The sequence below is a fragment of the Aethalodelphis obliquidens genome, unplaced genomic scaffold, assembly GCF_003676395.1.
Source record: "Aethalodelphis obliquidens isolate GAN/ISIS:26980383/991018 unplaced genomic scaffold, ASM367639v1 scaffold2, whole genome shotgun sequence".
In the NCBI taxonomy this organism is placed as follows: Eukaryota; Metazoa; Chordata; class Mammalia; order Artiodactyla; family Delphinidae; genus Aethalodelphis; species Aethalodelphis obliquidens.
In genome coordinates, this window is record NW_020837946.1 from 57,405,849 (window position 1) to 57,430,074 (window position 24,226).

The window sequence follows — 24,226 nt, forward strand, 5'->3', positions numbered from 1 at the left end:
TGCGGGCTTCTCATTGAGGTGGCTTCACTTGTTGCGGAGCACGGGCTCTAGGTGCGCGGGCTTCAGTAGTTGTGGCACGTGGGCTCAGTAGTTGTGACACATGGAATTAGTTGCTCCCCGGCATGTGAGATCTTCTCAGACCAGGGCTTGAACCCGTGTCCCGTGCATTGGCAGGCAGATTCTTAACCACTGTGCCACCAGTGAAGTTCCTAAAATTGCCTCGATTTTAAAGGTCCAACAGGAAAATAACTTTCAGTTTCTGCCTGTTTTAACATTGAATTAAGCATCTCCGTGCATAGATCTTTTATTCTGAATTATTTCTGTAGATACCAATCTCTATTGAGATTCTAGGTCAAAGGATATAAATGTTTCTACAGTTGCCAAATTTTTGCCTCCCCAAAGAGTTGAGCAAGTTTACACTGTCATCAGAATGTTACTGCATCAACTTTGTCATAATTTTACCAACTTTGGAGTTGTGCTTATTAAAAAAAGTAGGATTACTTAGCTAGGAATTATTATTATTTTTTTTTGCGCGCTATGCGGGCCTCTCACTGTTGTGGCCTCTCCCGTTGCGGAGCACAGGCTCCGGACGCGCAGGCTCAGCGGCCATGGCTCACGGGCCCAGCCGCTCCGCGGCATGTGGGATCCTCCTGGACCCAGGCACGAACCCGCGCCCCCTGCATCAGCAGGCGGACTCTCAACCACTGCGCCACCAGGGAAGCCCAGGAATTATTAATGTAAGTGACATTATTTAGAAGTTTTATTTAGTTGACTATATCAGTCTGTAGTTATTTGTCTGCCAGTGATCTGTGTGCTGGGACAGATATGTATATTTCATATTTTCTGTCATTTCACTGATTTTATTTCTCTTAAAGATTACTGAAACTTTTGACATCCAAGTAGCAATAATTCTTAAATTTTCTGCAGTTTTACATAGTTTACACATTGGATGTCTTATGCTAGTTTGTTTTAATATAAGAGCTTCTTTCTGAACTATACATTTGTGAATTATTAAACTTCATAATGACATTCCATATAGGTAACCCTTCAAATAAGGAATGTGTATGTTACAGCCAAATTGACTGTGTTTTTGTTTCCTCAGTATTATCTTCTGGCTCATTGTAAGTATATAATCAATGTCATAGGGTAGTTACTAATCAGGTTGTCATGAGTCTACCACTTATTATCTGGGTCACCTTGGGCAAATCATATAACTTCTCTGTGCCTCAGTTTCCTTATCTTTAAAGATAATACTTAACTCATAGTCTTGTTGTGAACATTCAAATATTTAACGTATATACAATGCTTGAAACAGTGTCAGGAACTTAATGAGTACTCAGTATATGGTATGGTAATTATAATTGTTAAAGTTCATTCAAAAATAATAATAATCCATCACAACCCCAACAGGCATGCATGTGGTGTGGCTTGAAGACAGTACAGCAGTCATCTATTTGGTAGCTTTGGCAATAATGTTGAGTTTTCCCTAGGAACTTACAATTTGTGGTGGAACTTATAATACTACCTCAGAATTTTCATAAATCCATGTGAGAGAATAGCTTGTAGTTTTTGTTCCATATACATCCCTTCTTCCCAAGTGAGACTTTTTCTATATAAAACTCGTGCAGTATAGCATATCCACATTTTGAGATAGTAAAGTCATGATACTGTGATTTGCATGCATTCCAGTTGTCATTTTCTTCTGCTCCACCAATCCCACTATAAACATTTCTGTGAGACCTTTCATTTCTTCCTCTCTATAGTGGAAGAGATGATTAAATTAAAACATCATACTTCTAATGTTTGTTCTTTTGATTTCTTTACTAATTATTTAATATAAGTATAGCATCATTTCTCAGTCATGGTGTTGAGAGTCACTAGTATCTTTTATCATTGTAAGATAGGTTTTAATGATTGTTGAAGTGTGGATGTTGGATTGAGGGTTACTTCTGAGGTAATATCTCTTTCATTTACCTGAATTTTGATGGACTTTGCATGGTGTGGGGGGAGGTAAGCTTACTAGTGTTGTAATGGGAATTGTACATAATCTGTATCTTATTGCCTTCTTCATGATGAGAAATTATTGATGTACTCCTAAGCGGTGATTATGAATTATTGTAATTCTTGGTGAGCTGTGAGTTTCTATATTACTTTTACAAAGATAAGTTTTTAGTGAGGAAAAGCAATGATCAATAGGTACATTTTATACATCTACCTTGAGCAAAATTAATGCTATGGACACTGTTTTGTATAGCTGATATGATTACCAAATCTAAAATGATGTTATTAGTAAAAACTTTCATTAGCACTGTTCATATTCATAACCATTAATCTGTAAATTCTGTGTATTTATATATTTCTAATGTTCTGTTGTAATTTTAAACTATAAAACAAGAACTTGCTTACCTTAATTCACCTAGGAATTAAAGGTCTGGGAATAATCAAGACTCACGTGAAAAAATGAAGTTTGACTTAAAAATTGGACTACTGATATTATTAAATAATATTTTGATATATTGGGCTGATTTCACTATTCACATACAGTCATCCCTTGGTATCTGTGGGGTTCGGTTCCAGGATCCACTGCAGATACCAAAATCTGTTGATGCTCAAGTCCCTTATATAAAATGGCACTGTATTTGCATATAACCTAAGTACATCCTCCCATATTCTTTTTTTTTTTTTTGCTGTACGCGGCCTCTCACTATTGTGGCCTCTCCCATTTCGGAGGACAGGCTCCGGACGCACAGGCTCAGCGGCCATGGCTCACGGGCCCAGCCGCTCCGCGGCATGTGGGATCCTCCCGGACCGGGGCACGAACCCGCGTCCCCTGCATCAGCAGGCGGACTCTCAACCACTGCACCACCAGGGAAGCCCTCAATTATTATTTTTGACAATCCTGAAACTAGTATATTTTTTCTTCCTGGAGAGGATAGGAGGTGAAATCATACCATTTAAATTTTTCCTAATTTAGAAACTCAAAGGGGAATGAATTCCTACTGGCTTATAGCTACAGGTTTTCAACTTCTTAGGTTTAAGTTCATCATTATGACCATATTGCTCTTCCTAGTGTGAGCTCTAGGATCATTTCTTGGCATTTTGTGGCACTTACCAAGATATGAGAAGGAAATTAGAGCACAGAGAAAACTCTGAATCTGTGCGGTTCCTTGGGCTACAAGCCTGTCCTCCTGAGTACATTAGCATTTTTGCTTACTTTATTTTCTATTCCTGTTTCACAAATCACTACATACTTTGCATCATAAAACAACCCAAATTTATCTCATAGTTTTTGTTTGTCAGAAGTCCAGGTGGGCTCAGCTGGGCCCACTACATAAGGTCTTACTAAGCCAAAATCAGTATGTTAGCAGAGCTGCATTCTTTCTTTCTTTTTGGAGTCTCTGAGGAAGAATCCATTTCCCAGTTCATTTGGATTGTTGACTGCATACAGTTTTAAGACTGAGGTCCTTCTTTCCTTGCTGTCAGCCAGGGCTAGTCTTCACTCATAGAAGTTGAAATGCTTTCAGTGCTGCCCCCTCCAGTAATGTCAGGTAAAGTCTCTCTCATGCTTATCTCTGACTTCTGCTACTGCCAAAAGCTCTCTGACAGAGAAAGTTCTTCACTCTTACTGGCTCATGTGATTAGATTGGCCATCTGGATAACCCAGGATAATCTTCCTATTTTAGAATCTGTGATGATTTTTACATCTGCAAAGTCCATTTTGCTATGTAACATAACCTATTCATAAGTTCCAGGGATTGGGGTGTGGACATTTTTGGGGGGCCATTCTGCCTAGTACACTCATATATATACTCCTGAAAAGAAATTTGATAAACTATGTACTCTTGCACATTTCTAAGTTGATTCCTAAAATATTTCTTCATAAGTTTAGATAGTTGAAAAAAATGTAATTTCTGGCTTTTCAAGATACACCATTCTTTTATAAGTACAGTTGATCCTTAAACAACATGGGTTTGAACTGCATGGATCCACTTATATGTGGATTATTTTCAGTAGGAAGTACAGTTATCCCACAGAGCCATTTGTCCTTTGGATTGCTGCTCCATTCATAGTCCCAAATTTACATTTGTCTAGCTAAATGCCCTGTTCTGGTCCCTTTTCCTTTAAGGAACAGTCTGTATATAAAACAATTTCGTTGCCAATTTTGAAATGAGAGTCCTTATAGCTTTTGGTATTTGCATCAAAAGTTTTAAACATATTAAGACTGTTTTGGCCAACCTTATTCAAGGTAAAGTGCAACTCTTCTTTTCAACAGTCTGTGCAATAAGGAAATCTCCAAGTTCCTACTTGGCCCTCATGCATGGGAGCTCAGCCCTCAGGTAAGGGAAGGTCAACTTTCCCTTTAACATCTTGCTCCTGGGATAGCTGCCTTTTCCTAATGCAATTGGTAACTGAACTTTCTGCCAAGTTCTTACCCAATCTCACCTTAGGCACTCCATTACTTACCTAACGGTCCCATGTAATCATTCCTAAGTTTTGTGGACTGCCTAGTGAGTTTATCCTCCTAAACTACAACTATCTAGGTTGTTGCTTTACTCTTATATTGTTACTCTGGTCTTCAGATAGTTTTTCTTCTTCCTCTGTCACCTACAGATTGGTCTTGCATATTTAGAGAAGTCCTTATTAACATTGGTCTTGCTCCTTGGCCACTGGCAGGAATTTCTGCCTTTGAAAGCTCCCTTCAGTGGACTGATAAGACATCTCTACAAGATATCCAACCATCTTACATTTTAGAATGAGCTGCATATGACGACAGAAACAACTAATTGGCCACCAATATTCATTCTCTTCTTTTTCCTTATTGTAGATGCTCCAGTTTTTTTTTCCAAGCATGTGGTGAAATAAAGAATGTATTTCTCAGCTTCCTTGCTAGCTATGGCCATGTGATTTAAGTTCTGGCCAGAATAGAAGTTTCCTGTAAGATTTCTGAAAAGTATCCTTAAAGGGAGGCTATCTCTCATCTCACCATTTTCCTTCCTGCCATTGATGTGATGGCTAGACCTTGAGCAGTTATTTTAGACTGTGAAGGGGACGCCACATGTTGAGGATGGAAGAACAACAAGACAGAAGGAGCCTGGGTTCCCAATGATCATGGTTCTGGACTGCCTGTGTTCTTGTGAGAGAAATAAACTTCTGACTCATTTAAGCCATTGTTATTTTGAGTTTTCTCACAGCTGAACCTAATCCTAACTGATACAGGCATAAAAAAGTCATTTCCAAATAAGAAGCACATAAACAGTTGTGTGAAGCACACTGGCACAAGAAGAGCCATTAACCTTCACTCTTAAGAATTTTGACGCTCAAGATTCAGCGCTGCCGTTTCGCGGATCAGCTGTGACTACCTCTTCCTTCTGTTATATTAAAAAGTTTTATTTTTCCCTTTTCACCAAGATTCCATTGCCGTGCTTCCATCTTTGAAACTGTTACACATCTGATAGGTGGCAGTGTGCCAGGAGTTTTGGGAGGCCACAAGGTAAACATCTTCCTGGAGCATTAAAGATTTTGCAGGGAACCTTAATTTTTATACTAAAAAATAATGGAATAGAAGGCAAAATATACATGCATTTTAAAATATAAAATAAACATTTACAAATTTTTGTAGTGGAGTTATTTATTTAAATTTATTTATTTATTTTTGGCTGTGTTGGGTCTTCGTTGCTGCGTGTGGGCTTTCTCTGGTTGTGTTCATTGCACTGCGTGGGCTTCTCATTGCCATGGCTTCTCTCGTTGCAGAGCACGGGCTCTAGGCGCGTGGGTTTCAGTAGTTGCAGCAGGCGGGCTCAGTAGTTGTGGCACCCGGGCTTAGTTGCTCCACCGCATGTGGGATCTTCCCAGACCAGGGCTCGAACCCATGTCCCCTGCATTGGCTGGCGGATTCTTAACCACTGCGCCATCAGGGAAGTTCCTGGAGTTATTTAGATTTTGCAGAGTAATGAATTTGCTCTTTTCTGCTTCTCCTTTGCCCTAGGGATACTTAGATGGAAACTTGAGAAGCACTGCTTACTTGATTGGAGTTGAGGGATTCCTGGCAGAAGAGTAAATAAAGCTCATGGCCCACCAGCTAGAAAGGTAAGAAATTTTAAGCTTTTGCTGCAAAAGTGATCTTTTATTTTGTGATTGTCTCTCAAATATTATTAAGTTCAAGAGGTGTTTCCATACGGTAATCCTCAGAATGCTAGTTGTCCTACCATATTGATAATGTTTAGTAAAAGAAATTCCTAAGGTTCAGCAAATTTGGAAATATCCTTTTGGAGCTACAGTGCATATCAGCATGTAAAAGCACACTGAAGACTACATAAAAGTATGTAATTTTGTTTAACTCAGAGGATCCTAAACTTGTCTGACTAGGGAGCCCTCTGTAGCAAAGAGTTCCAATATGAAAGTCCCAACTCTCCTAGGATTTTGTAAGGATTAACTCCTACCCTCTTGCATGTGCTCGATAAATATTTATTGACTGAATAAGTAAATGAGACATCCGAATTTCAGGGTAGGGGGATAGTGGATGGAGGAAGATCAGAGGTGAGTGGTATTAACTAAGAAAGGAACAGATGAGTGGGAAGTAAGAGCACTCTAGACTGAGAGAGGGAGCTGCCTAACTACAGCCAAGAGATCAAGGTATCATTAAGACTGGGGTGGGTGTCAGAGGTCAGTCCACGCAAGGGTCTGCAGACAGTGTTAAGGATTAGAAGCCTTATCATAAGAACATGTTTTTCCGTAACTTGTCCTTTCCTCTGATTTTGACTGGCACTGCTTGAGTATAAACCATCATTCTCTTTCCTGAATCTAGTAGTAACGTGTACTGGTTTTCTTATGCATCGTGTTACTCTCACCAGTCCATCCTCCACACTTCCATTAGAGATGTTGCAAAAATGCCCCTTTGATTATCTAATTCACCTATTTAAAATCTTCCCATTTTTTACAGCAGGATTAAGCAAACTTTTTCTTTAAAGAGGCATATAGTAAGATTTTTAGGCTTTATGGGGGTCACATATAGTCTCTGTTGCTTCTTCTTCCCTACCCACTGACCATTTAAAAAATGGAAAAACTTTCTTAGCTCAACATTTTGGTGCAGGACCATAGTTTATAACCTCAGGGTGCGGGTGGGATGGGGGAGTGAGGTTGGAGTTCAGACTCCTTACTGGGGTATTAAAGGCCCTTAGAGATATGTTTCCTTCTCTGGCCTCACCTCTCTTCCCTTCAATCATATATCCCATGCTTTAGCCATCAGAAGTTCTTAGAGATCCTTCAGTGTACTCTGCTTTACTGTGCTTCTACATGCTGTCTCCTCTGCCCAAAACATCATCTCTTATTTCTTTGAGAAGACTAAGCTGAGGCATTACTTCCTTCAGTACCCTTCACAGACCCTCTCTTCAGGGTTGGCTAGGTACTAGTCTTAGTTAGGGGGTAGAAAATCAGATAAATTCAACCTAAATAAAAAGCTCATAATCAGGATACAGAAGATTCTCACATGACCCAATCACAGAAAGCATAGTCAGGCATTGCAGAAACTTCTTTCCTTCATCTTGGCTACATGGTTTCTCGTCCCTGTTTTTCTGTGCCTACTCCATTCTGGCTTTCATTAATTTTTTAAAATTAATTAATGTATTTACTTTTGGCTGCATTGGGTCTTCGTTGCTGGGCGCGGGCTTTCTCTAGTTGTGTTGAGCGGGGGCTACTCATCGTTGCGGTGCGCAGGCTTCTCATTGCGGTGGCTTCTCTTGTTGCGGAGCACGGGCTCTAGGTTTGCAGGCTTCAGTAGTTGTGGCTCACGGGCTCTAGAGTGCAGGCTCAGTAGATGCGGTTCATGGGCTTAGTTGCTCCGCGGCAGTGGGATCTTCCTGGACCAGGGATTGAACCCGCGTCCCCTGCATTGGCAGGCAGATTTTTAACCACTGTGCCACCAGCGAAGTCCCTCATTAATTTCTTATCAGTATGAACGTGGCAGAAAATGTCTGCCAGTCCTGAGTATGATTTTGAATGTCTAGTGTATACCTCTGTTTGGCTGATTTATTTATTTTTTTTTTCTTTTTACACGTTTCCTGAAGAGGTAATCTGATTGGCTTGACTGTTCAGGTGTCTCCTCTGGTTCACCTGAAACAGGTATGTCAGGCCATGGAGATACAGGATTGCCCTTTACTGACAGTCTGGCTCTAAGAGGGGATTATGGCTGCGGAGGAGAGATGACCAGCTCCAGTATACCCTTTATTGCCCTATGTTCCCATAGCACTTGTGTATATCTATTATTATATGTATATCACTGAATTAGTATTACTATTTTCACTTATTTGTTTTCCTTACTAATCTGATTTTGAGGTCAGGGACCACCTTTCTTATTCTTAATGTAGTATTGGGTACAAAATAGTCAAATGTCTTCCAAATAAATTTCATAAAATAAATTATTTGTATTAGAAATGTTTGGGAATTCTGTACATTGTGTGTAACATTTAGTAATATCCATATTTTAAAAATCTGCTTTGAAACTTGAGTACATGCTTTAAATGTAAGAGGTTACAGCATTTGTAGTTCTATAATTAACTAGAAGATCAGTCAAATTTATATTTTAGACTCTAGTGATTTCTGAAATTAGTCACCAGAAATTGTTTCATTTCCCCCACCCCTATTTCCAAAGATTCATTTACTCACACTATTTTCTTTTTTTTGGTGGATGGGGGGATTAAAATACCAGCTGTAATATATTGTTAAATGAAAAAGCAAAATTCATAACAGCATGTATAGTATGCCACAATTTGTATAAAAATGTGATATACACATATATAATATACTTGTAAATACATGGATTATCTCTGGAAAAATACATAGTAACTGGTAAGAGTGGTTATCTTTGGAAATTGGGACTGAGGTCAGGGATGGGAAAAAAGTAAGAAGACTTACTTTATACTGTATATCCTTTTGTACTGTTTGATTTTTACCAGGGGCATGTGTTTTTGTCCAAAAATGATTTATATGTTAAAAATTTTAAAAGAATAAAAATAGATACCAGCTTTATTGCTGATAGGTCTGGACTGGAGAACATGTTTTGGACCTAAGCCTGAAATGAACTTTTACCCCAAGTGTAAAGACAGTGGATGCCCCACCCCAGAGGGTTAGGGAGGTCTACAGATTAGATGTTTACCCAGCCATGTAGTGAAGGACTGTAGTCTTTCCCATATATTTCTGTGAGAAATGAACTCAGGAGCCAAGAGGGCCCTAAGTTACATATCCATAATAACCCTTTTCTCAGGTTCACCAAGTTATTTCTCCTCCTATTTGGGAGACTGAATGAGTGGATAGTGGAGATGGGTAGAAATTTTCTTCCAAATATTTTTGAGAGTCACAAGTCCTTTGTTTCTTGGTCAGAAACATGGAGAGAGGCAGAGGATAGATCCTATCATACCTTTGGACATTTTTGTCCACATTGTCAACACCCAAGACAGACAGGGCTTGGCTGTCCACTTCGGGGGAGACCAGCAGTATCTTAGGAATGTCCTGCTCCCACTTGACTCGCACTGTTTTCTGTGAAGTGAATTGGTTTCCTGCCTACTTGTTTTTGGTGAGATGTAAGAAAAGCACACATTTTTATCAGCTGCATCATTTGAATGATATAATTCAAAATGGCATGGGAATAGTGATACTACAGCCTAAAGGATTGTTTATTTTGTTTAATAGGTTTAACTCACATTTCAGATTTTAAACAAAGGAGTTACCTATAGGACAAATAATTGTCTAACACTACCCTTTGAGTCTTTATTCAGGTACAGAAATTGTTCTACTAAGTTTGCTCTTAACTTTTCAGTACAGAACAGTTTTTCTGTTCTTTGACATCTCTCTCTCTCTCTTTTTTTTTTTTTGGCCACGTGGTGAGGTATATGGGATCCTAGTTCCCCGACCAGGGATTGAACCCGTGCCCCCTGCATTGGGAGCACAGAGTCTTAACCACTGGACCACCAGGGAAGTCCATGTTCTTTGACATCTCATAACATGAAGGTTATAAACTGGAAGCAAGCAGAGAATTGTTAGAGAATCTGTGTGTTTTAGTATTTTTCTCAAAACTACTGCTAAAAACTACATGATACTAATTATATAGTGGTTATATATTGAATTATTACAGTGCATGTTATTTATATATAATTTAAATTCATTCTGTAAGTTTTTTTTTTAATTTATTTTTTGGCTGCATTGGGTCTTCGTTGCTGCGTGCAGGCTTTCTCTAGTTGTGGCGAGCGGGGGCTACTCTTCGTTGCAGTGCACGGGCTTCTCAGTACGGTGGCTTCTCTTGTTGCGGAGCATGGGCTCTATGCACGCAGGCTTCAGTAGTTGTGGCACACAGGCTCAGTAGTTGTGGCACACGGGCTCAGTAGTTGTGGCTCGCGGGCTCTAGAGTGCAGGCTCAGTAGTTGTGGCGCACGGGCTTAGTTGCTCCGTGGCATGTGGGATCTTCCCAGACCAGGGCTCGAACCCGTGTTCCCTGCATTGGCAGGCGGATTCTTAACCACTGCGCCACCAGGGAAGTCCTTCCCTCTGTAAGTTTTTCCTTTTTTATTTTTAAGTTGTTTAGTCCAGACCCTTTTAAGAGTAAGTTGCTAGCATGATGTCCCATTCGCCCAAATACTTTACTTTCTACAATAAGACACTCTCCTCCAAAACCATAATACAACCATGAAAATCAAGAAATTAACTTTGAAATATTGCTACCATCTAATCTGCAGATTACATTTAAGTTTTGCCAGTTATTCCAATAATGTCTGTCCTTTATAGCAAAAGGATTCAGTCTAGAATCTCATGTTGCAGTTAGTTATCATGTCTCATTGGTCTTTTTCAATCTGAAGCAGTTCCTCGATCTTTCCTTGACTTTGATGACTTGGACACTTTTGAAGATTATGGCCCAGTTATTTGAGGAGTTTACCTCAATTTGGTGTTCTGTAATGTTTCTTCATGATTAGACTCAGGTTATGTATCTTTGGCATGACTGTTATGAAAGTGATGCTGTGTCATCCTCATTGCAACCGAAGGGTTGCAATGATATTGATGTTGATTTTCCTGATGTTTAGTGTTGTTAACTTGGATCACTTGAGTAAAGTGATATTTGCCAGGCTTTTGTACTGTATATTACTGTTTTGCCTTTAGTAATTAAAATGTATTTTATAGGGAGATACTTTGAGAGGATGTAAACATCTTGTCTTATCAAATTTTCATTTCTACATTGGTATGCTTTATATCAGATTAATGGAATCCTATTTTATTCACAGTATGATCTATTACTATCATTTATTTTGAATCTCAAGTTGTCTGAGATTTGGCCACTTTCTGGCTAAATCCATAAGTCCTTCTTTACTTTCTTGCAGAAGGTATTCAAGGCCCATCCTGTATTATTCCTGCTTTAGCCTCGGAATCAGCCAATTCTTCAAGGATCCCAGGTTCCTTTTGGTGGAGAATAGTATTTTGACATCAAGGTCTAGAGGGCTTATTGCTATTGGGGTATCAGTGCTCCCAGGCCTTCTCAGTGACACAGCTAAGGAAGTATTTGAATATATATGCATGTATATACACATATTATCATCTGTATTTCTATATCTGTATATTTACATTGAAAGTCGTGAGTGCACATGAATATCTCCAGATCTCATCCAGTACCAGAGTTCATTCTGTGTAATTACCTTCACCTGTAGTGTGAATTTACCTTCATCTACTATATCCTTGATAAATTCACTTATTCAATTAATACCTGCATGTATATGTAATGAATTGCCTGTTGCCACCAGACCCCCTCCTCCTCATCAAGTAGACATCTTCCTGCTTGGGCCCTGATATCCTGTCCTGGGCTGGTGCCATCCCTATTCTTTACCTCATGTGGGTGTTATGCAAAGATTTGTCCTCAAAGATATTCACTGATGATAAAAATCCAGTGGTAAAGAATTAGTTATAAATATGTCATATCTGTATTGTGGAATACTATATAGCCATAAAAATGACATCTAATATTTGATGATGTGGCAGAATTTAGATAATTGTGTTTTAAAGGAAGTTATAATGGTCTTTTTACAATTAAAAATTTTTTATTTATCTTTATACATTAATAAGACTGAATATGTACTCTGGAATATTAGACAGTAGTTATCTCTGAATGATAGTATTTTGGGTGGCTTTTTTTTTTCTTCTGTATTTTTTCTGGGAGCAAATTGAAAGTTCCTTACAACATCTTAATTCAGTAAGCATAATCTAGTTCATATTATCCAGAAATAACAATGACCTCTTTCTGAACCCCAATTAAACTTGAGCTTTAAAGGTTTTTTAGAATTATGTAAGATTGATCATTTATGTGGGATACCTAGTGGTGAATAGTTCTATGGCTATGTTATAACAAACAAAATTTAAAATATACCTTTAACCAAGTTTGGAGTTCTAAAATAAAATGCCTATAGCAATGAAATAGAGAAAATATGAGGAACATACACGTGTTTATATGTGGAATTGTCTTAGAAACTGGAAAGAGGAGTCTGAGCTGGATGCTTGATTAGCTAGCATAAGCTCCTTCACAATCCTGGAAGCTTCTTGAGGGCAGAATCTATTTAATTCACCACTGCATCCCTAGCATGTAGCATAGTGCAAAGCACAGAGTAGATACTCAAATATTTGTTGGTTGAAAGACAAAAGGGGGAACTTTGGCACTAAATCATTAGGGTAGGGAAGATGAAGGAGTGTTAGAAGAAGAGTTAAGAGAGATTAGAGAAACCAAAGAAACTGGCTTCTTTTAAATCTTGCCTAGAACCCTCCTGTGTATTCTTCATGACAGTGATTTTCCTACCAGTATAGGTTGTGGATGCTTGCCAGAGAGTGGTGTGGTATAGTAACAGTTCACTATCTGCAGTCATTGTCTTCTCTGAGTTTATAGTTGAACAAAGCCTCCTTCCCATGCTTTGCTAGGAGCGTATTTCCACCCTTGATGTAAAAGGGAGATAAACCTCGATTTAGAGGCTTGAGATTCAGTTAGTTAGCTTAAAAATGCTATCTCTTTGTTAATCCTCCCAGAAGAACTCTCATCATTTATGTGCCAAGGTGCTTTGACTTATATTTACAGACCTCAGCTAGGTATTAGGAAATAGTATAAGGAATGGGAATTTTTATTGGTTGGCTAGGAAATAGTCTAGTTCCTAGACTGTAGGAAAGGAACTATAGAAGTTGCCTCCTGCAGGTAAGGAACACCTTTTGTAGAAGAATGGGACAATAGTAGTCAGGGGGGTGTGGAAAAGATCAGAGAGGAGGATACGAAGAGTTAATTCCCTCAAAGCTTTTCTAGAACTATCGGATTGGTCCCTGCACTACCTGTATATTTTTATTTATTTATTTTTTATTTTTTTGCGGTACACGGGCCTCTCACTGTTGTGGCCTCTCCCGTTGTGGAGCACAGGCTCCGGACGCGCAGGCTCAGTGGCTATGGCTCACGGGCCCAGCCGCTGCACGACATGTGGGATCCTCCCGGACCGGGGCACGAACCCGTGTCCCCTGCATTGGCAGGTGGACTCTCAACCACTGCGCCACCAGGGAAGCCCCTACCTGTATATTTTTAATATTTTAACTGTTATTCTTACCAAATTGAATTGAAATTATATTTCTGTATTCTTTCTTCTGCTTGACTGAAAGTTTCTCAAAGTGGAGGGACTGTTTGTTTTGTTTTGGTTTTTTTTGGACTGTTTGTTTTTTCACCTTTGTGTCTTGGCATGAGTTTGGTGTTTAAATGTTTCTTGAACTTAACTGAGTTTAAATATTGCTTTGATTTTTCAAAGCAATATGAACTGCATTTATTAGTTTTAGAAATTTTTTGAGTTAGATAACTTAAACTAAATTTATCTGACTTTTTCATATCATATGACTGTTTATTCATTCCTTAATATTTAATGAGTAAATGCTACTATAAGCTAGGCACTGTTTCAGGTAGTTAACCCAAAGATAAGTTCCTTGTCTTCATTGAGTTCACATTCTACTGGTAATGACTGAAGCATAACTTTTATAGGTTTCCTTTGGATTATTCCAGTGCTTTTTCCCCCTCTTCTCACAGGCAACATGATAAAGTTGAATGTGAATGATGAAATGTAACCTTACCAGATAGATAGAAGTTTTGCCTGGGACCAGGAAAAGAACTTTCTTCTTCCTTTCTCCTATATCAGACCATCTCTGACTCTAGGACTCAGAAGTGTAGCTATTTACACATTTCCCCACAGGAATTACCCAATTTTCCTGAGCAGGACATTCTTGACACCACATTTATAAGCAAAATTATGTAAAATAAAAATTTTCTCTGTGTACCATTGGTTTATTTGCATAAGCATATAGTTAACTCTGTTTGCCACTACATGGGGTTTCAGTGAATGTAATGGAGGATTAGCAGAGTTTAAAGATGAGGCACTGACCCTCATAGTTTAAACATAGTTTAAGTATGTTGTACTTGTCCTTAAGCTAATGTCAAATAAGTAAACTATAAAGTTAGGGAAGAGGGAACTTCTTATAAAGATCAACTATCATTACATTATGGGACAAATAGTGATGAATTAGGCTGAGAACCAGACCATCACTGACTACATTTTTTAAAACTTAAAGCTTTCTGAATAGATATTTTGAAATACTAGATCTCATCTTTTTATCAGACGTCAAAAGTCAGGATTTTCACTTTTTTAATTACTGCTCTTCAACCACAGTCCTAAAGGCTAAGTTAAATGTTTCTCTTTTACCCTCTTTATCGTGGAGTTGGATATATTAATACCTATGTTTAAGACATTTATATGGGTGTTCATATTTTAGGAGCAGTGCTCTATTATAAAGATTCTTAATAGTGAGTGGGTTTTTGGATGATAGTAGTGTTACAAACAGTGTAATTATTTGAGTGTTTTTATTGTTTTACTATGTTTCAAGAAATGTTTCAAAACTATATTTAACAGTGTGAAACCACTTCATTTTTCAGTATCCTTGCCATGAAAAAGAGGACGTGATAAGTTGTACAACTTATGAAATTCAAGTTACATGTGAATTCTGCCAGGTGTGTATGCAATATTTGATATTTTGTGCTTTTTTCATATTTTAGATTATAAAAATTCTCATAGGTTATTTCTAAATAAATATTTCAAGTGTTTTTCATAAATAAGAAAATACTTATCTAGTATGTAGTTTAGCTACTACTTCTATAGTATTTTAAAGTTATCAAATAGAGCATCAGAATACACTTAACTATGACAAGCATAAACATATTTTAGGGTTTTGATTTCTCCTAAAATGAGTTCCAAGTAATACTAGTCCCATGAGATGTTCTAGTATTGTTCTAGTGAAAAAGGTTCAAATAGAAAATGGATGTGGCAAAAATGCTGTATTCTAGGTGCTCTTCTGGTCATTTCTCTTGAACATATAAAGTCTGAAAAGTCCTGCCCCTAAAAAACAGTATTCTAGCATTTCCCAAATTTGGCCATAATAGTGATTGTCATCTCTGTTCCTGAAGAGAAACTTATTTCCGAAAGGTTAACACACTAGTGTTGAAAAAGAAACAATGTTACAGTATTTTTAGTTGTCAAATATAGTTCATATATGTAATTTCTATGAAGAAAGCAAAAACAAAAACCTACAAGTTAACGGAAGGAATAATTGGAAACTTTAAGTCTATATCAAAAAGTAGGAAAACAATCTTGACTCAAAAATGTCTTTTTGTAGTTGTTTGGTTCAAATCTGGATCCAAGAAAGTCCCCATATTGCATTTTGTTTAGTATGTTTATTAGACCTCTTTTAATCTAAACAGTTCCCCTCTACCTCCTCTTTTCTTTAGTTTCCCATGACATTTATTTCTTGAAGAAACCAGGTCTTTTGTCCTGTAGAATTTGGCTAATTCCAGCTTGGTGATGTTGTTTGACATGTTTTTCTTTTCTTTTTTTTTTTTTTACGTTAGAGGATTCTTTTTAAAATTTATTTTTTTATACAGCAGGTTCTTATTAGTTATCTGTTTTATACATATTAGTGTATACATGTCAATCCCAGTCTCCCAATTCATCCCATCCCCACCCCCACTTTCCCCCCTTGGTGTCCATACATTTGTTCTCTACATCTGTGTCTCTATTTTGCCTTGCAAACCGGTTCATCTGTACCATTTTTTCTGGATTCCACATATAATATGCATTAATATACGATATTTGTTTTTCTCTTTCTGATTTACTTCACTCTGTATGACAGTCTCTAGGTCTGTCCACATCTCTACAAATGACCCAATTTTGTTAATTTTTATGGCTAAGTAATACTCCATTGTATATATGTACCACAACTTCTTTATCCATTCGTCTGTTGATGGGCATTTAGGTTGCTTCCATGACCTGGCTGTTGTAAATAGTGCTGCAGTGAACATTGGGGTGCATGTGTCTTTTTTTTTTTCTTTTGGCGGAACGCGGGCCTCTCACTGCTGTGGCCTCTCCCATTGCGGAGCACAGGTTCCGGACACACAGGCCCAGTGGCCATGGCTCACGGGCCCAGCCGCTCCGCGACATGTGGAATCCTCCCAGACCAGGGCACGAACCCATGTCCCCTGCATCGGCAGGTGAACTCTCAACCACTGCGCCACCAGGGAAGCCCGCGTGTGTCTTTCTAAATTGCAGTTTTCTCTGGTTATATGCCCAATAGTGGGATTGCTGGGTCATATGGTAATTCTATTTTGAGTTTTTTAAGGAATCTCCATACTGTTCTCCATAGTGGCTATATCAATTTACATTCCCACCAGCAGTGCAAGAGGGTTCCTTTTCTCCACACCCTCTCCAGCATTTGTTGTTTGTAGATTTCCTGATGATGCCTATTCTAACTGGTGTAAGTGATACCTCATTGTAGTTTTGATTTGCATTTCTCTAATAATTAGTAATGTTGAGCAGCTTTTCATGTGCCTCTTGGCTATCTGTATGACTTCTTTGGAGAGATGTCTGTTTAGGTCTTCTGCCCATTTTTTGATTGGGCTGTTTGTTTTTTTAATATTGAGCTGCATGAGCTGTTTATATATTTTGGAGATTAATCCTTTATCCATTGATTCATTTGCAAATATTTTTCCCATTCTGAGGATTGTCTTTTTGTTTCGTTTATAGTTTCCTTTGCTGTGCAAAAGCTTTTAAGTTTCATTAGGTCCCATTTGTTTATTTTTGTTTTTATTTCCATTACTCTAGGAGGTGGGTCATAAAAGATCTTGCTGTCATTTATGTCAAAGAGCATTCTTCCTATGTTTTCCTCTAAGAGTTTTATAGTGTCCGGTCTTACATTTAGGTCTTGAATCCATTTTGAGTTTATTTTGGTGTATGGTGTTAGGGAGTGTTCTAATTTCATTCTTTTACATGTAGCTGTCCAGTTTTCCCAGCACCACTTGTTGAAGAGACTGTCTTTTCTCTATTGTATATCCTTACCTCCTTTGTTGTAGATTAGTTGATCATAGGTGCGTGGGTTTATCTCTGAGCTTTCTATCCTGTTCCGTTGATGTATATTTCTGTTTTTGTGCCAGTACCATATTGTCTTCATTACTGTAGCTTTGTGGTATAGTCTGAAGTCAGGGAGTCTGATTCCTCCAGCTCTGTTTTTTTCCCTCAAGTCTGCTTTGGCTATTCGGGGTCTTTTCTGTCTGCACAGAAATATTAAGATTTTTTGTTCTAATTCTGTAAAAAAAAAAAAAAGCCACTGGTAATTTGATAGGGATTGCACTGAATCTGTAGATTGCTTTGGGTAGTATAGTCATTTTCACAATGTTGATTCTTCCAATCCAAGAACATGGTATATCTCTCCATCTGTTGCTATCATCTTTAATTTCTTTCATCAGTGTCTTATAATTTTCTGCATACAGGTCTTTTGTCTCCCTAGGTAGGTTTATTCCTAGATATTTTATTCTGTTTGTTGCAATGGTAAATGGGAGTGTTTCCTTAATTTCTCTTTCAGATTTTTCATCATTAGTGTATAGGAATGCAAGAGATTTCTGTGCATTAATTTTGTATCTTGCTACTTTACCTGATTCATTCATTAGCTCTAGGAGTTTTCTGGTGGCATCTTTAGGATTCTCTATGTATAGTATCATGTCATCTGCAAACAGTGACAGTTTTACTTCTTCTTTTCCAATTTATATTCCTTTTATTTCTTTTTCTTCTCTGATTGCCGTGGCTAGGAATTCCAAATTTATGTTGAATAATAGTGGCGAGAGTGGACATTGTTGTCTTCTTCCTGACCTTAGAGGAAATGCTTTCAGTTTTTCACCATTGAGAATGATGTTTGCGCTTGGTTTGTTGTATATGGCCTTTATTATGTTGAGGTAGGTTCCCTCTATGCCCACTTTCTGGAGAGTTTTTATCATAAATGGGTGTTGAATTTTGTCAAAAGCTTTTTCTGCATCTATTGAGATGATCATATGGTTTTTATTCTTCAATTTGTTAATATGGTATATCACACATATTAATTGATTTGCATTATACTGAAGAATCCTTGCATCCCTGGGATAAATCCCACTTGATCTTGGTGTATGATCCTTTTAATGTGTTGTTGGATTCTGTTTCCTAGTATTTTATTGAGGATTTTTGCATCTATATTCATCGGTGATATTGGTCTGTAATTTTCTTTTTTTGTAGTATCTCTGTCTGGTTTTGGTATCAGGGTGATGGTGGCCTCTTAGAATGAGTTGAGAGTGTTCCTTTCTCTGCAAGTTTTTGGAAGAGTTTGAGAAGGATGAGTGTTAGCTCTTCTCTAAACATTTGATAGAATTCACCTGTGAAGCCATCTGGTCCTGGACTTTTGTTTGTTGGAAGATTTTTAATCACAGTTTCAATTTTATTACTTGTGATTAGTCTGTTCATATTTTGTTTCTTCCTGGTTCAGTCTTGGGAGGTTATACCTTTCTAAGAATTTGTCCATTTCTTCCAGGTTGTCCATTTTATTGGCATAGAGTTGCTTGTAGTAGTCTCTTATGATGCTTTGTATTTCTGCAGTGTCCATTGTAACTTCTCCTCTTTCATTTCTAATTTTATTGATTTGAGTCCTCTACCTCTTTTTCTTCATGCGTCTGGCTAAAGGTTTATCAATTTTGTTTATCTTCTCAAAGAACCAGCTTTTAGTTTAATTGATTTTTGCTATTTTTTCTTTGTTTCTATTTCATTTATTTCTGATCTGATCTTTATGATTTCCTTCCTTCTGCTAACTTTGGGGTTTTTTTGTTCTTTCTGTAGTTCCTTTAGGTGTAAGGTTAGAGTGTTTATTTGAGATTTTTCTTGTTTCTTGAGGTAGGCTTGTATAGCTATAAACTTCCCTCTTAGAACTGCTTTTGCTGCATCCCATAGGTGTTGGATCATCGTGTTTTCATTGTCATTTGTCTCTAGGTATTTTTTGATTTCCTCTTTGATTCCTTCAGTGATCTCTTGGTTATTTAGTAATGTATTGTTTAGCCTCCATGTGTTTCTGTTTTTTGCGTTTTTTTTTTTCCCTGTAACTGATTTCTAATTTCATAGCATTGTGGTCGGAAAAGATGCTTGATATGATTTCAGTTTTCTTAAATTTACTGAGTCTTGATTTGTGACCCAAGGTGTGATCTATCCTGGAGAATGTTCCGTGTGCACTTGAGAAGAAAGTGTAATATGCTGTTTTTGGATGGAATGTCCTGTAGATGTCATTTAAATCTATCTGGTCTAAAGAAAAAGCTTGTGTTTCCTTATCAGTTTTCTGTCTGGATGATCTGTCTATTAGTGTAAGTGAAGTGTTAAAGCCCACCCTATTGTGTTACTGTCAATTTCCTCTTTTATAGCTGTTAGCAGTTGCCTTATGTATTGAGGTGCTCCTATGTTGGGTGCATATTTATTTATAATTGTTGTATCTTCTTCTTAGATTGATCCCTTTATCATTATGTAGTGTCCTTCCTTGTCTCTTATAACATTCTTTTTTTTTAAGTCTATTTTATCTGACATGGGTATTGCTATTCCAGCTTTCTTTTGATTTCCATTTGCATGGAATATCTTTTTCCATCCCCTCACTTTCAGGCTGTATGTGTCCCTAGGTCTGAAGTGGGTCTCTTGTAGACAGCATGTATATGGGTCTTAATTTTGTATCCATTCAGTGAGCCTGTGTCTTCTGCTTGGGGCATTTAATACATTCACGTTTAAGGTAATTATCGGTATGTATGTTCCTATTACCATTTTCTTAATTGTTATGGGGTTTTTTCCTAGGCCCTTTTCTTTTGTGTTTCCCTCTTAGAGAAGTTCCTTTAACATTTGTTGTGGAGCTGGTTTGGTGGTGCTGAATTCTCTTAGCTTTTGCTTGTCTGTAAAGCTTTTGATTTCTCCGTTGAATCTGAAAGAGATCCTGCCGGGTAGAGTAATCTTGGTTGTAGGTTCTTCCCTTTCATCACTTCAAATATATCTTGCCACTCCCTTTTGCCTTGTAGAGTTTCTGCTGAAAAATCAGCTGTTAAGCTTATGGGAGTTCCCTTGTATGTTATTTGTCATTTTTCCCTTGTTGCTTTCCATAATTTTTCTTTGTCTTTAATTTTTGTCAATTTGATTACTATGTGTCTCAGCATGTTTCTCCTTGGGTTTATCCTGCCTGGACTCTCTGTGCTTCCTGGACTTGGGTGGCTGTTTCCTTTCCCACGTTAGGGAAGTTTTCGACTATAATCTCTTCAGATATTTTCTCGGGTCCTTTCTCTCTCTCTTCTCCTTCTGGAACCCCTATAATGTGAATGTTGGTGTGTTTAATGTTGTTCCAGAGATCTCTTAGGCTGTCCTCATTTTTTTTCATTCTTTTTTATTTATTCTGTTCCTCAGCAGTGAATTCCACCATTCTGTCTTCCAGGTCACTTATCCGTTCTTCTGCCTCAGTTATTCTGCTATTGATTCCTTCTAGTATAGTTTTTTTTTTTTTAAACATCTTTATTGGGGTATAATTGCTTTACAATGGTGTGTTAGTTTCTGCTTTATAACAAAGTGAATCAGTTATACATATACATATGTTCCCATATTTCTTCCCTCTTGCGTCTCCCTCCCTCCCACCCTCCCTATCCCACCTCTCCAGGCTGTCACAAAGCACCGAGCCAATATCCCTGTGCCATGCGGCTGCTTCCCACTAGCTATCTACCTTACTACGTTTGTTAGTGTGTATATGTCCATGACTCTCTCTCGCCCTGTCACAGCTCACCCTTCCCCCTCCCCATAACCTCAAGTCCGTTCTCTAGTAGGTCTGCGTCTTTATTCCTGCCTTACCTCTAGGTTCTTCATGACATTTTTTTTCCTTAAATTCCATATAAATGTGTTAGCATATGGTATTTGTCTTTTTCTTTCTGACTTACTTCACTCTGTATGACATACTCTAGGTCTATCCACCTCACTACAAATAACTCAATTTCGTTTCTTTTTATGGCTGAGTAATATTCCATTGTATATATGTGCCACATCTTTATCCATTCATCCGATGACGGGCACTTAGGTTGTTTCCATCTCCGGATTATTGTAAATAGAGCTGCAATGAACATTTTGGTACATGACTCTTTTTGAATTTTGGTTTTCTCAGGGTATATGCTCAGTAGTGGGATTGCTGGGTCATATGGTAGTTCTATTTGTAGTTTTTTAAGGAACCTCCATACTGTTCTCCATAGTGGCTGAACCAATTCACATTCCCACCAGCAGTGCAAGAGTGTTCCCTTTTCTCCACACCCTCTCCAGCATTTACTGTTTCTAGATTTTTTTCATGATGGCCATTCTGACTGGTGTGAGATGATATCTCATTGTAGTTTTGATTTGCATTTCTCTAATGATTAATGATGTTGAGCATTCTTTCATGTGTTTGTTGGCAGTCTGTATATCTTCTTTGGAGAAATGTCTGTTTAGGTCTTCTGCCCATTTGTGGATTGGATTGTTTGTTTTTTTGTTATTGAGCTGCATGAGCTGCTTGTAAATTTTGGAGATTAATCCTTTGTCGGTTGCTTCATTTGCAAATATTTTCTCCCATTCTGAGTGTTGTCTTTTGGTCTTGTTTATGGTTTCCTTTGCTGTGCAAAAGCTTTGAAGTTTCATTAGGTCCCATTTGTTTATTTTTGTTTTTATTTCCATTACTCTAGGAGGTGGGTCAGAAAGGATCTTGCTGTGATTTATGTCATAGAGTGTTCTGCCTATGTTTTCCTCTAAGAGTTTGATAGTTTCTGGCCTTACATTTAGGTCTTTAATCCATTTTGAGCTTATTTTTGTGTATGGTGTTAGGGAGTGTTCTAATCTCATACTTTTACATGTACCTGTCCAGTTTTCCCAGCACCACTTATTGAAGAGGCTGTCCTTTCTCCACTGTACATTCCTGCCACCTTTATCAAAGATAAGGTGTCCATATGTGCGTGGGTTTATCTCTGGGCTTTCTATCCTGTTGCATTGATCTATCTTTCTGTTTTTGTGCCAGTACCATACTGTCTTGATTACTGTAGCTTTGTAGTATAGTCTGAAGTCAGGGAGCCTGATTCCTCCAGCTCCTTTTTTCGTTCTCAAGATTGCTTTGGCTATTCGGGGTCTTTTGTGTTTCCATACAAATTGCAAAATTTTTTGTTCTAGTTCTGTGAAAAATGCCAGTGGTAGTTTGATAGGGATTGCATTGAATCTATAGATTGCTTTGTGTAGTAGAGTCATTTTCACAATGTTGATTCTTTCAATCCAAGAACATGGTATATCTCTCCATCTATTTGTATCATCTTTAATTTCTTTCATCAGTGTCTTATAATTTTCTGCATACAGGTCTTTTGTCTCCTTAGGTACGTTTATTCCTAGATATTTTATTCTTTTTGTTGCAATGGTAAATGGGAGTGTTTTCTTGATTTCACTTTCAGATTTTTCATCATTAGTATATAGGAATGCCAGAGATTTCTGTGCATTAATTTTGTATCCTGCCACTTTACCAAATTCATTGATTAGCTCTATTAGTTTTCTGGTAGCATCTTTAGGATTCTCTATGTATAGGATCATGTCATCTGCAAACAGTGACAGCTTTACTTCTTCTTTTCCGATTTGGATTCCTTTTATTTCCTTTTCTTCTCTGATTGCTGTGGCTAAAACTTCCAAAACTATGTTGAATAAGAGTGGTGAGAGTGGGCAACCTTGTCTTGTTCCTGATCTTAGTGGAAATGCTTTCAGTTTTTCACCATTGAGGATGATGTTTGCTGTGGGCTTGTCATATATGGCCTTTATTATGTTGAGGAAAGTTCCCTCTATGCCTACTTTCTGCAGGGTTTTTATCATAAATGGGTGTTGAATTTTGTCAAAAGCGCTCTCTGCATCTATTGAGATGATCATATGGTTTTTCTCCTTCAATTTGTTAATATGGTGTATCATGTTGATTGATTTGCATATACTGAAGAATCCTTGCATTCCTGGGATAAACCCCACTTGATCATGGTGTATGATCCTTTTAATGTGCTGTTGGATTCTGTTTGCTAGTATTTTGTTGAGAATTTTTGCATCTATTTCATCAGTGATATTGGCCTGTAGTTTTCTTTCTTTGTGACATCCTTGTCTGGTTTTGGTATCAAGGTGATGGTCGCCTCATAAAAGGAATTTGGGAGTGTTCCTCCCTCTGCTATATTTTGGAAGAGTTTGAGAAGGATAGGTGTTAGCTCTTCTCTAAATGTTTCATAGAATTCGCCTGTGAAGCCATCTGGTCCTGGGCTTTTGTTTGTTGGAAGATTTTTAATCACAGTTTCAATTTCAGTGCTTGTGATTGGTCTGTTCATATTTTCTGTTTCTTCCTGATTCAGTCTTGGCAGGTTGTGCATTTCTAAGAATTTGTCCATTTCATCCAGATTGTCCATTTTATTGGCATAGAGTTGCTTGTAGTAATCTCTCATGAACTTTTGTATTTCTGCCGTGACAGTTTTTACTTCTCCTTTTTCTTTTCTAATTCTATTGATTTGAGTCTTCTCCCTTTTTTCTTGATGAGTCTGGCTAGTGGTTTATCTATTTTGTTTATCTTCTCAAAGAACCAGCTTTTAGTTTTATTGATCTTTGCTATTGTTTCCTTCATTTCTTTTTCATTTATTTCTGATCTGATTTTTATGATTTCTTTCCTTCTGCTAGCTTTGGGGTTTTTTTCTTCTTCTTTCTCTAATTGCTTGAGGTGCAAGGTTAGGTTGTTTATTCGAGATGTTTCCTGCTTCTTAAGGTGGGCTTGTATTGCTATAAACTTCCCCCTTAGAACTGCTTTTGCTGCATCC

The 24,226-nt window shown here is 37.7% G+C and overlaps 1 protein-coding gene across 8 annotated transcripts in view; it reads left to right on the plus strand.

Moving 5' to 3' along the window:
* Positions 1 to 24,226, plus strand: part of ATF2 (activating transcription factor 2) — an 86,448-nt gene that overhangs the window by 1,902 nt on the left and 60,320 nt on the right. For 6 of the 8 annotated variants that reach the window (XR_003437282.1, XM_027127715.1, XM_027127742.1 and 3 more), the window contains exons 2-3: positions 5,987 to 6,087; positions 14,972 to 15,046. Coding sequence is in view for 5 of the 8 variants with exons in the window: in XM_027127715.1 (XP_026983516.1) it covers positions 15,015 to 15,046 (32 nt within the window). In the remaining 3 variants the exon portion in view is untranslated. Of the gene's footprint in view, positions 1 to 5,409; positions 5,492 to 5,986; positions 6,088 to 8,063; positions 8,119 to 14,971; positions 15,047 to 24,226 lie in introns of all 8 variants that reach the window. The other 2 variants (XM_027127696.1, XM_027127704.1) reach the window with 2 other exon arrangements.